Below are 15,772 nucleotides of genomic sequence, written 5' to 3' on the forward strand. Positions count from 1 at the left end.
TTAAATCTAAGCTAGTGATCTATTTCAGTGCTCTCTGTAATCAGCAGTTTATAATATATACTTTCCAATGTGTTAAACTTGGGTTAGCCTCTTGCTGAGATGTCTTTTAATTTCATCTGATAGGAAATAAGCACGATTTGCTCTGAATATACTTCCCTGGAGTACACGAGGAACAGGTAAAATTAAACTTCTATAAATGATGGTGTGTGTGTGAATACAGAAAGAGACACATTCTCTTCTTCTTTACACTATTACAGATTGGGAGTAAATGCACAGAATTTAATGTAATTGTTATTGTAAGAATAGGCAAAAGTCCCCATGTTCTGAGAGCGTTATAGGTAGCTAGTCGAAAATAGAAGTTGTGCTTATGTAGATCATAAAGCTCATTAGTGGTTTCACTGAAGGACTTATCTTTAAATCAAGTCTTCATACTGAATTCTCAGTCACTTGATAGGGAACTATTGGGAATACAGTTGGCTTTAATCTCGAATCTCAGAAAAATCTATAATAACCTCAAATATACAACAGCAACACTTCCTCTTGTTTTGTCGTGAGTTTCATGTGGATTTTTTTATAAAATCCCTGGAAATTAGATCTTTTGCTTAAGCCGACAACAGGCAAAACACAAGCAGAAACCATGTGAGCATCTCAAATGCCCTTCTGTCAGCCTGCAGCCACGCCAGGGTAATGCACCTGTCAAGCTAACAGTGAATGCTGCTATTCTCAGCACGTGCTTGCCATCACACAACAGTGCACCTGAGCCTCTTCTCCTCCTTCAGCTTATTCTGTTGCCTGGTATGTTGGGCCATGAAGCCAGCACCAAAAGTGTTGGGGATAAATGGGAAGAAAAGGCCTTTCTCTTCCCCTTCCTTAACCTAGAACAGTAACAGCCTGCAGTATTAGATAGGGCAGATGTGGGAGGAAAGTGTTTTTAACTTCCTGACCTGCTGTAGCACTTCTCTGTAGAGCAACCTTGTGCTCTATGCATCAGCAAGCCGCTGTGGGTCATTTTGTAGCAGGTTGCTGCGTGCACTCCTTCCTTCTCCCTGGCCTTATGCTTTTTCTCACCGTCCTGGTTGTCACATTATTTATCTCGAAGCTCGTTTTCTCAGGAACACTGGTTTCTGGATGTGTTTGATGTGTTTTGCCCACCAGCTCCTGCTCTTATAACCTACTGTACGAGCCAACTGAATAGTTCTAGCCATTCTATCAGTATGATTTAAGGATGTAATTTGAATTTCAGCCACCAGAGGTCCTCCGCAGTTTACTGCTTCTCTGTAGTTTTCTCTGATCTTTACTGGGATCAATACAGCCTGCTCACTTCCACCCAAAATCTACAGCTCCCTTCTAGCTGAGGATCCGCTCAAATCCCCTGCCACGTCATCTCTCATATCCTTGGAATCCATATCTGAGATTACTGTCTTATACCGCTTAAACCCAACAGCATCTTCCCCTTGTTTCCCCATCAGGTTTGGACTCCCCTTTCAGGTGTAATTCTTTGGGGTGCTCATAGCTGAGCTGACAGCAGGACTGGGCAACACAAAAGTGATTTCTATGCTGTGCTGTCCCTCAGACTCTGGGCCAGAGGACCAGGGTGAGGGAAAGCTGGAAAACTGTTTATGTCATTTCACATGTACATCTTTAACAATCCACTGTGTGGTTTTAAAAATTGGTGCCTGAGTTACAGCTATACTGCTTCTGGGGTAAAAGTAGATTCATAAATCCTTTTCCACAGGGCACACACTGAGCTTGACACACCCATTAAGCAGAGTTTACATCAAAAATTCTGTAACTTTTGCAGAGGAAGGCTTGAAGAGGAATTTGGCGAACAGCCGACAAAATTTTAATCTGTAAAATAAATAGCTATCACTTAGCATAGTGCTTTCTTTCACCTCATATAACCTGGGCTCGGAGTCCCAGCCTCCTGCCGATGAAACACCCTGCAGACGTCACCAAGCCCGTGCCACGCCAGCAGTTCTTTTCCCCTTCCCAAAGCAATCTCAATGATCTCAGCTTCAGCCGCTGGGGGGAATATTTGGCTTTGCCATGAAGGGCCCGTGGGCCAGGCAGGGTCTGCATTACACCAAACTAACTTTCAGGGTCAGATACTTGCCTTCTTATCCTTAAGACAGACCTTCCCATATGAAAGCTGACCCATCTTTTACTTTTTTTTTTTTTAAATTTTGTTTTATTTTGTTTGTTTCCCTTATTACACCAGTTGGTCCTGAAAGAGACATTATAACTTGATATAAACGTTATCTCACTTGTATCTGTTGCATCCAAAAGCAATATGTGAATTACAACTTCCAACTACTTTTGAGATCTTCTTAGGCCCATACTGAATTGAAAGATGTGGTGTTTTCCAGCTGTTGAGCTCCAAGCTATCGGTAAGATCTCATGTGAGTAGTATTTTATTGAGTAGGCTAAACTAAACCCAAGGCTCTCCTCTAGCTCATATTTAAACTCTTTTCTATGTGAAATTCTTAAAATCTTCTACAACCATTCACAGCATCTTTTGTTGCTTTTGTATTGTCAAGGCTTAGGCACCCTACGGAAATGCAAACTAAAAGGAACAAGTAACATGTTAATGATAACAATGTTTAGAAAGAGGTTTCATGAAAACAAAATAGTCTCTTCTTTTGCCAATATAAATAAGGGCAGAAAGTTGTTTTTGTAGCAGGAGTGTGTGAAACTTGAAACCACAGCAGTAAGAATACCAGTATGAATCAGAATGACTGAGATAGACAAATGTATTGCCCTGGAGATGGGAATGTGAGCGGGTGGTTAGAGAAGCAAGCAACAAATCAAACGCCCTTTTCTGCCCCTGACTCACTACGTATCTGCAGCCAACTCATTTGCCATCTGTATGTCAGTTCACACATCTGCAAAAGAGGGACACCTATTTTATATTTTACCAGATTTAGCTCTTGCCAAGCATCACTAGTGAATGCTGACAGCCCTTTGTTGTCAGGAATACGGCATTTCACAGGTGGAAAATACAATTTCTCACCACTTCTCCCATCAGGACACAATCACTTTTCCTAAAACTTGTGCAGCTGTGAGTTAATGCAGCACCACCTGACAGACCAAAGAGTCTTTCATTCTCCTGCTAGTGCTGAAAGACTTCAAATTAAATCTCACCTAAACCTCAGAGATCAGCAGCTGTCTAACTCTGACGTGTTACAAAAGCAGCTAACTAACCATATCTAATCCTATCCAACCAATTGCTACTAATTGATATTATTAAAATGTTGTTTTCCTATTTTTATGCATAGAATCATTGAGTTGGGCCCTTAAAGGCTGTTTAGTCCAACTCCCCTGCAGTGAACAGGGATACCTACAGATAGATCAGGGTGCTCAGAGCCCAGTCCAATATATCAGTTGATTAAAATGAAATGCGTTGCGTTTCATGTTTATTAGTTGAAAATAAATCCTTTAAAAATATGTTTTATAATTGTAAAGTTGACTCAGCCGTATGTGTAGTGAGTCTCATTACAGTCACAAGAGGTAAGGATTCCTAAATAAGGAATCCACTTGAATCCGGTTCGCTGGTCATAAACCTCACATAATCCTGTATCTGCAGAATCAGCAGTGAGCAGTGGCACAGCGATGCTGGATGCTGAGCTGCCTTTCTGCCTGCAGAAGGGCTCCCTCCTTCTCACCTCTGCCCTCTGCCCAAGCTCGCTTTTTGTCCTGCTTGCCAATGGGCAGCAGCTGTCATGGCTACAGAAATGAGCTCAGTGCATCCAACTTGTGTACGTGGAATCTTTCAGACCCATTTTAAACTGACTACTTTGCTTTCTGTGGTATCTATGCGTTCATCATTGTGACTCTTCTCGTAAAGCCATCAGTTACAAAACTGTGCTTTCAGGTATGCCTTTCAGTATGTAGGGCCTAACCGTATTTTAAGACTGCCTTTCTGCACTATAACATTTGAAGTGACTTACACAGTTTGTAATGAAAGTGGTAACTGCATTTTCTTCCAGAGACAACTCAGACCAGCTCATGTCCGTTCCTTGCAGGACACCTGCTCCACATGTGCTGGGGAAACACTGCACTGCCAATCATTCTCTCCTGCAAGTTTCTGGTAAGCATACATAATTTGGGAGCAGCTGTTGCCCTGCCCAACCCACTGCACCTGATTCTAGAAAGGTGTCCAAAGACACTGAGCTTGTGAGGCTCCCCAGCTACAGTGACTGGACATAGTGAGGTGCGCTGCTAGGCTCTGCTTTGCAGCGTGGCACGGCTGGGCAGCCCAACCACGGCCCTTCTGCTCCACCCATTGAGCTCCTGCCTGAGAGCCAGGCAAGAGACAGCAGATGGGAGAGACAGATGGAAGAGTGCAGAGAAACAATGAGATAAATGAGCAAAAACTGGGTTGAAGACTTTAGCAGTTGGTTCCCAAATTGTTAATTTTACTAATCATCTCGGCTGATGTAACCTCGAGGAAGGACGGCTCTCCTCTCCCCAGTGCTTACAGTCACAGCACGCTGTACTTCAGGCAGCGGGAGTTCGGCGGGCAAGCAGCGGCGAGGCGGGGCGGTATCTGGAGAAACTCATTTAGAGAAATAGAGCGGGGCACACCAGCACCCCGGGGCTTGGGAGAGCCTCTTTAGCACGGTTCGGCAGCAAAGCGCTGACAGACAGATACGCAGTTCAGGTTTTTTTTGCGAGCAAGGCGCTGCCCGGTAGCCACCGCTCGTGGGCAGCGCCGCCCGGGACGTGCCACGCGGCCGCAGAGCTCACCAGGTGCGCCGTGCCACGCGCCTCGGCCGGGCACCCACCGCCCGTGGCGGCCCAGGAAGGCTCAGGCTTTGGGAAGGCGATCGACACCGCCCGGCAGGGGGCTCGGGCCGGGGCTCGTCCGCGTTGCGCAGCCGCCGTGCCCGGGGAGCGGGCGGCCGTTGGAGGGCGGCGGGCGCGAGGAGGCGGCCGTTGGAGGGAGTGGCGGCTCGTGCCGAGGTAAGGGCGGGAAGGCGGGCGCTGAGGCGGCCCCGGAGGAGCGGAGGCCGCCCCAAGGGAAAGCGAAACCAAAAGGAGGAGGCGGTGGCAGGGAAGGGGCGGGCGGGCCGGGGTTCCCCACGGCGGGGCTCGGCTCGCTCCTCCCCTCGGCACCGAGGCGGAGCGGGGCGGCGGCGGCGGCGGGCGGGAAGGCTCGGCGAGCCCCCATGGCCCTGGCGCCGGGGCAGCGGGCGCGGTAGCGGTAGAGGGCTGCGGGTGAGTCAGAGCCGCCCGGGGAGGGCGGGCTGGACATGAGCCGCGCCGCCGGGCTGAGAGCGGCGGCCGGAGGCTGAGCAACAAAGAAGTTTCCCCGGCGGCACGGCGGGCGCGGCGCTCCCTCATGCACGCCCCCGGCCGCCATCCCTGGGGCTCTGCCCGGCGGGCGCCCGCCGCCGACCCCGGCGCGGAGCCCCGAGCGGCGCCGCATAGCAGCCCGGAGCTCAGCCGGGCCACGCGGCTGAGCGTGGGGGAACTGCGCTCCCTCTTCGAGGCGCGCTGCGCCGCCGTCGCCGCCGCCGCCGCCCGGCAGCTGCCCGACCCGGCCAAACGGGGCTGCCGGCCCCCCAACGGCGTGCTGCCGCCCGTCATCCCGCGCCTCACCGTCACCGCCGAGGAGAGCGAGGAGTCGCAGGGCAGCCCCAAGGCGCCGCGGGCGCACCCGGAGGGCGGCTGGCTGAGGACGGACGGCTCGCTGCACCTGCAGTCCCGCAGGCTGTCCACCTCCTCGCTCTCCTCCACGGGCTCGTCGTCCCTCCTGGAGGACTCGGAGGACGACGTGCTGAGCGACACGGAGGGCAGGAGCCAGGGCATCGTGCACCTGGAACGCGGCGACGACTCCAACCAGGTAGGGGGCGGCTCGCAGTCGTGGGGCCGGGACGCGCTGCCCGGGGGGCCGGGAGCTCCGTAACCGGGACCGACGGAGGAATAGCAGCGACAGCAAGAAAGAAAGAAAAAGGGGGGAGGGAGGGAAGTAGACTCGTGCCGAACGGCGCTCGGCGTGCGGGCTCGCCCACCAGTGCCGATCGCCTGGTTGGGGGCCATCTAGCATCCTCGTTTGAAAAGGCCGGTGGCCCGGCTGGGAGGGCGGGAACTGCGCTTTTCTCCTTTACACAAACTCTGGGAAACTCTTGCCAAGCGCTGTGCGATGCGCGTTGCAGCTTCTGTTTTCAAAGCACTTCTTGATGTTGGCCCTTCTAAAGCCCCATCAGGTGTGCTTGGTTTCCTGTGAAACTATGCTTGCTGTCCCAATAATTTTGAGGGGTGTTTTTTTTGCTCGTTGCTCGGGTCTTTTTGGTTGCCTTTTTTTTTTTTCTCTCCAGCCTCTTTTGTTAGATCTTCAAAATAACATTTTTTCTGGCATTTACCAGCGGGGTTATTATTTTTCTTTTTCTCTTCTCCAGTGCTGGAGTCTGTGGCTGTCAGTTTTTGTGCTCCTTCTTCATGCTGTGAGCATGACAGGAGATGGGGAGGAGCTTGGAGTGGGTAGAATGCATGCTTTTGTCCATCCTGGCAGTAGTGCATTCTTCTCACTAAATCCTCTCTGTAATTTGGCAGCTTTCATCCATGAAGTGCACTTTTAAAAGCATTTAGTTAGGGTTTTTTTCCCTATGGCCATTAACATATATTTGCCTGACTGTAATGGGCTTCTTGGGGGTTTGTAAATGAAATACACTGCTTTGGCAAATTCTTCCTCCTACCTTTACTGAGACCATAACTTAAATTGTTGTTCTACTGCCAGCCTACTGGCACTCTATTGTTCTCAAGCAGAACATATGTTTTGAAAAAAATACATATGCAAGAAGTAATGCTGGTTGTTCGCGATACCTCCAGCTGGACCTTTCTCATGCTAATTGTGGGTTTACTTTTTTAGAGGACACACAGTACAGGAACTAAAATGTTGTGCGCAATATTGGCTTTGTTTGCATCAACTTGGGGGGGAAAAAGTTTTGTACTTTGTCATGTTGTGTTCCAAGAAACCAGTAATGACGCTACTTAATTTGTACTTTCTATCCTGATATAGAAGCTGGTGTGTGGAGGGAAACAATTGCTGCTCTATCACCATATGCCTTTCTTTTCTGAACTGTGTGCTGTGCTAGCAGGGATTTTGTGGAAGTAGCATAAGAACAGAAATTAAAGATGGAAAAGAGCTGTTGGATCCTTTGACTCAACAACGCTGCTATTGCAGTGGGAGAGTGGGTGTGATAATGAGCTACGTGGAGGTAATCCTGGGCTGTACGTGTGGCAAATATGGAGCAAGAGTTTACTGGGAATGCTTAAGCTATATAGAGAACTCTGGGATGGCATTGTAGCATCTGTTCACTTGTCTATGCACATAAATTAAAGCAAGAACTGTTATGCAGATGAGAAACTGAGCTGCTTTGAGGTTGCTTTTGCATTTTGGAAATACTGATATTGTATATAATACCGAGTCCTAAATCATTCCTCTGTATCTTTTTCTGTAGTTCTACGTGAGTGCATCTAAAGCATACAGTGTAAGTGGATGTGAATGGTATTAATTTAATCTGAATTATAGGAAGCGCCTAGGCGCTGTGCAAAATTGGAAAAGACTCTTTTAATTTTTTAATGGCAAGAAAAGGAAACTTTATAAGTGAAAAAGGCTTTATGGATCACTCATAGGTGAATAAAAATTGTTGTATAAGAAATATTTTAAACTGAAAGAATGTTGTCTTCATTTAGGTGTATGAGAAATTGAGACCTTTAAAGGTACTGTGAGAATTCAGTCTCATAAAAAGCTTCTTACAAGTTTCTGAAGTTCAGTGCAGCTTCAGTGTTCTTTAGTTTTTCAGTACTGAAGTATTCATGCCTGGTAAAATGTCCCTAAGGGTTAAATTACTTTTCCACACCTGTAGGGATGATGGAATAAACTGCCCCACCAGCAGCCTGCATTCCATGGACACCTGTGTCTCGTTACCATTTGTGCAGCAGGTTGGCAAGCTGGGACTTGTACCTTGGGTTCTAGAACTACAGCACTAAGTATCAAAAACGTTGTGATGCTACCTAATAAATTAAGTGAGCTAAATCTTACACCAGTTCTTTGGCTGTTGTCTTTTGGTACTCTAAAACTTCTAGCCCTGTGTTCGGTTGTCCAGTCTCTAGAGATACTGTTTCAGTAAAGAAACTGTGAGTAATTAACATGCCAAGTGGAGTAACCTGCTTAGAACCTCTGTGGGTTTGGCTTTACAGGATGCATCTTTTTCTACTGTTAGTCCTGAGGAAGGATGAGTAGATCTAGTTTGTTGTTTTTTAAATGAAAGGCTTACGACTCAAGGCAGGCATGTTCATATTAGAATAACTAGAAATTTGGGGATAACGAAGGATGTTTTTGTATTTTAAAGGTAAGCTTGCATGTTTTATTAGTGTCTATTGCTTTAGCATTATGTATTTTAACAGATGAAGGTTCATTTTCAGAGAGAAACACAGGTTAGAGACTTTCTGCAGGAAATTGCAGTGGAAATGGGCCAGAGTTGGTGTTCCCCAGTTCATGGAAAACTGCAACATTTTGAAATTTTCCTTGTATTAGAATTTTCTCCAGTGTTTCTTTGGAAATGATTTAGAGCCTGACACTGTTTGATGTAGCTCAGATCAGGGCTCACAGGTCTGCTGCTAAGCTATCGAGCCTACCAGAGACCTCAGTTCTTCACAGGAACCTTGGAAACTTGCCCAGATCTTTCAGCTGCAGGAGCAGAAGTTCTGATAGTGTTCCTGTTATCAGGGCTTCAAGGCTTCCATCTGCAGATGCGGAAACTTGAGACCTGAGCTGAAGAAAGCCCTCCCAGGCTTTTTGGCTGAAGGCTTCTCTACTGTTGACCTGGAAGTTTATACTCAGGTGTATCTTCAACATGTTGTGGGCTCTTGAGCTACCAGTACAGACCTATAGGAAACACAGAAAACAGCAAGTTGGCAGGCCTTGAATCCTGGGACAGCAAGCTTTGCAGTGCTTTTCCCGACTGTGCCTTGGAAGAATCTCTTCCTGGAAGCTTGCTGGGCAGACAAGGAGCTCTCCGAGAGTGTGAGTGACTCAGTTAAGCATTTCACAGAGTGTTCTGGCATGGATCAATTGGCACATCGTGACAGCATTACATTTTTGCATATTACTGAGAGCCATGTATGGTTGTGTCCCTGGAATGCTATGGCCCTTAATGGAATAGTGAGTTCCTTGGGAATGATGGCTGACAATTACAGTACAGTTCCAACCTGGCTCTGTAGGGACTTACCTTTGTTTGTATCTAGAAGGCTGACATTTGAAAGTAAGTCAGCAGGTAGATGCTTTGCTTCCTCATCACAAATTCTACACTTCATTTTTCAGTAACAGAGACTTTGGAAACTGAACTGCCCTGGCTCTCCTGAGGAGAGCTTTTCTGGCAGCAGGGGGTTAGAATTGTGGGAGAAGCTAGTTCTGCTGCTATTGCACGAGCTGAGAAGTTACTATTCCTGCCTTCCTTTGAACTTAAATGGAAAGCGTGCTTTTCCTATCCTTGCTTCCCACAATCTGGAAGGTTTATGTACGTAGTTGAATCTTTCAGAGAAAGCTCCATTGGGCCATTTATAGTAATGAAGAGAATACAAGAGATGTTTTTTTTTTATCTTTATTGTGTGAATGAGCAGCTTTAAGAACTACGTTAAGTCTGGTTAGCACCTTTGTTGGGACAGAGACTTTAAAGTGGCTTTCTCAAAGATGGAATCGCATGATGATGTACAGCAGTCTTTTCTTCTTTTCAATTAGGGTAGTATTATTTCCTAGATAGAAGCATGCCAGGCAAATCTACTCATTCTCATAACTGTGACCTGTCACTGCAAATTCCTGCATCAGTAACCATGAGAACAGCTGACAGCACGCTAGAGAAAAAGCAATGCAGTTCTTGTCTGCAGTGATACCAGTTCAGAAACTTTGGGCAATAGCCATTACTTGGTTTTACCTATCTCCTCACTATTACTTTTGATAATAGTGAGCACCTTAACATGAGCAAACGTAGACACGTACACTTAATAAATACAGCTTGAAAGTTTCAAGTGGTTCAGCTGAGAGGTGGGTTATGTAAGCTAATGCAGTAGAACAGAATTGTTATTTTTAAGTGAAGAATGGGAATGAAGGGATGACATAAGTAAGACTGTTAATGGGTTTTTAGCCTACTTTCAAAGGAAAGAAAGATTGTGTAATCACTGTATCAATTTAATTTTAACAACTTCAATAGAATTCAGCTGACTTTGACAGTGAGGTAAGCATCCCAAAGTTTTTTTCATAAGTTCTGTAAAGTTCCATGAACATCAGCCTCTGGGTGAAGAATACAAGCCCCAGATAAGAGATGTGGAACCGTGAGGTGCACTGGAGGTTTTATGACACAAGCGTATGGAGCACAGTGACAAACTGTTGTTAATTTGGGAAGGGTGCAGGGCAGTAGGCTAGTAGTTCAGTAGACACCAGCCTCCATTAATTTGCTAGTCATGGAACGGCTAATTTTAACAGCATTTCAAGATATTTTTTAAAAATAATGATTTATAATAACAGAGTTGCTACTGACATCTTCCTGTTACATACTAAACAAATACAAGTGAATGTTTTGTGTTGTTCTGTTATTGGGCCTCAACTCTGAACTGGGAGGCCTCTCAATTTTAGGACAGCTTGTTCTCCACTGTACTCTCAGACGGTGGAATATATCCAAACATCAGCAGGATCAGTTTTAGCAGCAACTGTTCATTAGTAATGTAGTGATGTAGGAAGTGACTGGGCTCTTAGTCAAATCAGTTGGAAGGCAATTAAGTCTTATGAGTTAAGGCTTTCTCACCCTACATACATCTCATACACTGGCTCAGAGGTTACAGAATTCTTTTGTTTTGAATGAAACCCACTGTTAGTTTTCTTTTTTTTTTTATTTTAAATAATGTGGCTTGAGTATGCAGTTTAAAATTGGAAGAGCTCTGTTACAATTTTTTTCTTAATGGACCTGTTGGATTAAGCATGCTATAGAAGGTTCTCTGTATGTGCTCTTCCCCAGTTCTGAGCTCCTCATAATACTTATTGCTCCTAGAAAGTAGGAGAGGAAGTAGTGATGGCTCCTCATCATCAGGTGATGTGCTCATATTTAAAGAAGTTGCTTTTAAGCAGAATCTTAGCTTATCGTCAGCTCGGCAGAGTTGAAGACTTAGTTGTGAAAGCCCATACAGGTTGGACGGGGGATAAAAGCAGCAGCTGTGGCAACAGTTCAGGAATTTAGCATGCTTGTGTGTATTCTGGGGGTTTGTCACTGTTAACCCATTAAAATGGTTTGAGGCTGAATTGTTTTTATTGAACAGCCTGTAGGCAAAGCAGGTATCACAGACAAGGAATAACCTCTCCGCTCACATCTAAGATTTATTCTAAATAGAGTGTGCTCAAGTGAAACAATTTGACTAACAAATGTAAGCAAAAACAACAAAATGAGGCAGTTTTATACAGAGTTCTGGTAGCTGAGAATACACATTATATTAATGTAGTGCTGTGGTGGTTGTTTTTGGATTGACTGAGAGAAGAACTAAGGCTTATCAGCCACGCTTTGCTTTGCGATGATTATCTATAAATGTGATGGCAGAAAAGGCAACGTTGTCCTTTCACATCTTGCAAGCAAAGAGCAACCTTGTCCTGTGTATAGCCCAGTATAATCCTGCTCTCTCTTCTTTGTCAGCGTAGTTTCTGCAGAGGAAGGGGGTTGAGGCAGAAAGAACTAACTTGTCAGTTCTCATTAATTTGGATCTTGCACAGTGTGGGTTTAGATTTCATTTTTAAACTGCTCTTCTCAGCCTTCTCTACTAACAGAGATTCCTCTAAAGATCTTGAGTTCGACAAGACAGCATTGTCTGTCCACTCAGTAGCACACTGGGGAAAATACCATTAAAAAAAGCAGGAGTTAATCTCTGTTGCTTCACTCTGTACAGCCCAAAAGCAGTAGGGAAAGTGAAGGAAAGGGGGAGATGCTCTCTCTCTCTTCTTCCAATGTCAGACTAGCATTCCACTGGAATGTTATTATTTCCAGTGCTTGACTGATTTATACTTGATAGCAATGGAGAACGCTTTAGGGAATAACACATAACAGGCAGCATTTGCATGTGTTTATATCTGCAAATTCTGAACTTCCCATGAGGAATGGAATTTTCCTTTCCTTTATAAAAGGCTTCTCACTTCTCAGGCTGGTGAGACTGACAGAAAACTACACTGAACCCATCATGCCTGGCTACTATTGCCTGTTGCCAAACTTTCCAGTCCTTGGCAAGCTTGGGAAAACATGAACCAAAGACTATTTAGCAGCTCATTTGAAGCAGTATCATAGACCTGGCACAATCCAAATTCAGAGCCTGGACAGAATCTCCGAGCCAGTTGGTGACTGTAGGAAGCGTAACACAGACACTGCTTTGTGGGAGCTTGGCTTAATCCCAGAATCCAGGGATCTATGGGCTGAAATATCAAAGTGAGGTGGCACAGTGAACACAAACTCCTTAAGCTGTTTACCCAAACCCACTGATAACGGCCTCTGTTTCACTCGCATTCGGTTTTAGTCTACTTCATCTGCCTTCATCACCCATGTTTGAGCAACCTTGAGAGGAAAGGCATGGTCACAGGTGATAAGAGCGAGTATAGATACATGGATGTCTGTGTGTAATTGGTACTGATATCTGCATGATTCATCATCGTCCACTGAATGAGTTACGTGATTAACTGGAACCTGGGATGCTGCTGAACTGTGTGAGTAAGAAAGTTGGTGATGATGGCATAACTTGCGTTTTGCTATGAGGCATCAAAGGTGAATGCAAGCTACTATAGACTATAGACTATATCATATGCTAAATGATATTTCCTGCTAAATTACATTGAGCATTCATAGAGAGTGCTTTTGTTTTCTAGTGATGGTGGGAAATCAGCATTCATAATCAGTAAAGCTGATTCTGTCCTCTGCTTTATTCCACATCCTAACATGCAGTGACCCTGCCTTGGCTATAGCTGCCCTCATTACTCTGAGCTTCAACAGAGAACACAGATTTTTGTTGTGGTGCTTTTTTAAGAAGCTCTGAGTAGTTAAGAACACTGCAGTGGCTCTTCAGTTATATTCACAGTGGACAGTATGTCATATCTGTGCTGTACCTGATGCTTGTTTCCTGCAACGGAGTGCTGAACTGAATGTAGATGTCTAATTCTCCTCTTTGATGTACTGCTGCTCCTCAAAGTCTGGAGCTCAGCTGTTAGCTGTGGTCAGCCACCCCACTCTTCAGTGGAGCTTGAAGGGACTCAGCTGTGCATGAGGCAGCTTTGCCCAGGCTGGGAAGGCCATCTCCCACAGATCCTTTCCATGCACAGCACTCCTACAGGCATCCTCTTTAGCACAAGCATGTTAAATGCTGCACTCATCTCTAGTGCTCTTTGTGGCACACGCAGTGGAAAGGCAGTGAGGATGGAAACTTGTCGTGTGTCAGCGCCTGCCATTGCTCAGACATGTTCAGATGCAGAATTACAATTGCACTAGAGCATTGGTGTCTTTTCAGCTCAAAGCTGAGCACTCCAAATAAATCTGTGTGTATATATATGGAATTTATCATCTTGATGTTAGCTCTCATCCTTCAATGCACAGCTTACAATACCGTCTCCAATTATATAATAATGCATTGTAATTGCAATACATTCAGTGTAAATGCACGATGCCTGATTGTATAACAAGCAGATTTTCCTAACACTGGCCTTCTTGGCATTAGCATTTTTACTTGATATACTGGAAATCTACTGTAAAAGCAGTTAATGAGTTTTATGTGGTACTTCCACCGTGTTACTTCATCGCTGCAGTAACAGCACTTTTGAAATTTTAATGAATTTATTTTCACAATCTGTTGCGCAAACTACTTTAGTCATCTCTTTTAGGGAAAATACTGAAGGAAGGCTAGGTTAGTGCAAAAACTATCAGCCAAATTTGAGGTATCAGTTTTTTGCTTTTGTAATACCTATTGTTATTGAATGCTGTTGAACAGTGTTCGAGCTGTGGGAGGTGCTGACATGTGACCGGTGTTTCACCCTCGCTTCCTTTCCACAGCGGGTGCTGCACAGTGCACTAGAGGTTACTGCTGCAGGATGCCCTCGGGAGCACTGAACTTGGAGAGGACCTTCAGGCTCTGGGGAGATGGCCCTCTTATCCTGGGCAAAGCTAGGACGCAGCTGCCTGGTGCGCAGATGAGCTTCAGTGTGTCTGAGCAGTCCTCACAGTTGAGCTCCATCAGTCCCTTCTGTGTGCTGTGCCCACAGTGTTCACAGATGTAATTTCCCGAGTCTAACAAGTAACTAGTGCATAAGAAGCTGAGGATTTTACAATTTGTTAGATTTGGCTTTTGCTTTTCCAGTGGCTTGCTCCTGCTTGGAATGCTTTCCTCTTGCCAGACTTAAATTCTTTTCCTCATGATTCAAGGCTAACAAAATTCTCACAGGATTCATCAGTAGTGTGATCAAAAAGTATCCTTTTTCTGGTTGGAAACAACTGAACTTTTTTTGTGGGAAATGTCTGGGCTGAAGCAAACTTTTGTTGTTGTTCTTTGATGCATATAAATTAGAGCAATTCTCAGGAGAATGAGGCATACTGAAGCAGAGTCTTGTGCTTTTAGCAGCACAGGAAATCTGGGTTTTGAGACCCTAATCTTCTGAAAGAGGCAGAGCTAGAGCAAAAGTTAAAAGGTGGTCTCTGTACGTTTCACTATCACTGTAGGCTCACATGGTGCAGTGGTAGGATAAAATCTGTGTGAACGGGGTTTGTGCATGCAGATTGGCTGTTCGTTATCTTTTTGTGGGGTTTGAGTGGGTTGTTGGCTAAGTGCACTTGACCTGAATGTTCTAATCATGATAAGCTCTGCTTGCTGTGAGCTCCTTCCTCAGCACTTCCCACCCATGCGTGTTCTGTAGGAACAGCAATGCTGGCTCCACAAAGGGTCAGCGTTGCCCAGAGGAGAATGTAATCTGAAGAAACTAGGAAACCTTCCTACGCTCCAGTTTTCACTTCTTGTAGCACAAAACACTGAGTGTCAGAATTTTGGACTGATAACTGAATATGGTCTGTATAATCTTGCTCTGTGGAATTCAGATAAGCAGAGTTTTTGCCTTCCTTGTGCTGATCTAGATAGACAAAACAATTAAATCACAAGGCCCCTGTGGCCAGATCCTGCTATTTTTGAAGTCCTATGAAGGATTTTTAAGGTGAGGCTTCCTGACTTCTAGGGGCTTACGTCTATCATTTGCTTGCCATGCCACCATGGCTACCAAAAGCACTCAGCAGAAACAGTTAGGAAGCTGTATGTTAAATACGTTATGAGGAGCTGGTACTCTGGAGACTTGTCCTGATGATCTGTGTGAATTTCAGCAATAATCAGGGACACGTAACAGTTTCGTGTCTTTTTTTTCCCTTGAAGTTTATAGTAAGGCCAGTGAGAATATGCATCTGACTTCAGCAGCGAGATCAGGGAGAGAGGACATCCCGTGCCAATAGCACTGTGCTGTTTGTGCTGATGTTGGTTATTCTCAGGTTCTGTGCCTGCGTCCAGTCCGGCACAGAAGCTGCTGCTGCTGCTTCCAGATTTCACGAGGCTGGTGCAGGTGGCTGTCTGTGCAGGATAGAGGACCATAGCTTGCAATTCTGTTTCTAGGAACCAGTAATATGGAATTCTTAAGGTTTATGGGTTGGGTTTTTGTGCCTCTTAAAGTTTGGGTAGCTAAATGGTCTATATATAAACTAGGCTGTTTATTTTGTTGTTG

The 15,772-nt window shown here is 45.3% G+C and overlaps 1 protein-coding gene across 18 annotated transcripts in view; it reads left to right on the plus strand.

Moving 5' to 3' along the window:
* The first annotated feature begins 5,048 nt into the window (after positions 1 to 5,048).
* ITPKA (inositol-trisphosphate 3-kinase A) overlaps positions 5,049 to 15,772 on the plus strand; it is a 50,787-nt gene continuing 40,063 nt past the window's right edge. For all 18 annotated transcript variants that reach the window (XR_014883491.1, XR_014883493.1, XR_014883494.1 and 15 more), the window contains exon 1: positions 5,049 to 5,845. Coding sequence is in view for 1 of the 18 variants with exons in the window: in XM_085224783.1 (XP_085080909.1) it covers positions 5,342 to 5,845 (504 nt within the window). In the remaining 17 variants the exon portion in view is untranslated. The remainder of the gene's footprint in view (positions 5,846 to 15,772) is intronic.

Source organism: Meleagris gallopavo, chromosome 5 (assembly GCF_905368555.1).
Source record: "Meleagris gallopavo chromosome 5, MGAL_WU_HG_1.1, whole genome shotgun sequence".
Classification (NCBI taxonomy): Eukaryota; Metazoa; Chordata; class Aves; order Galliformes; family Phasianidae; genus Meleagris; species Meleagris gallopavo.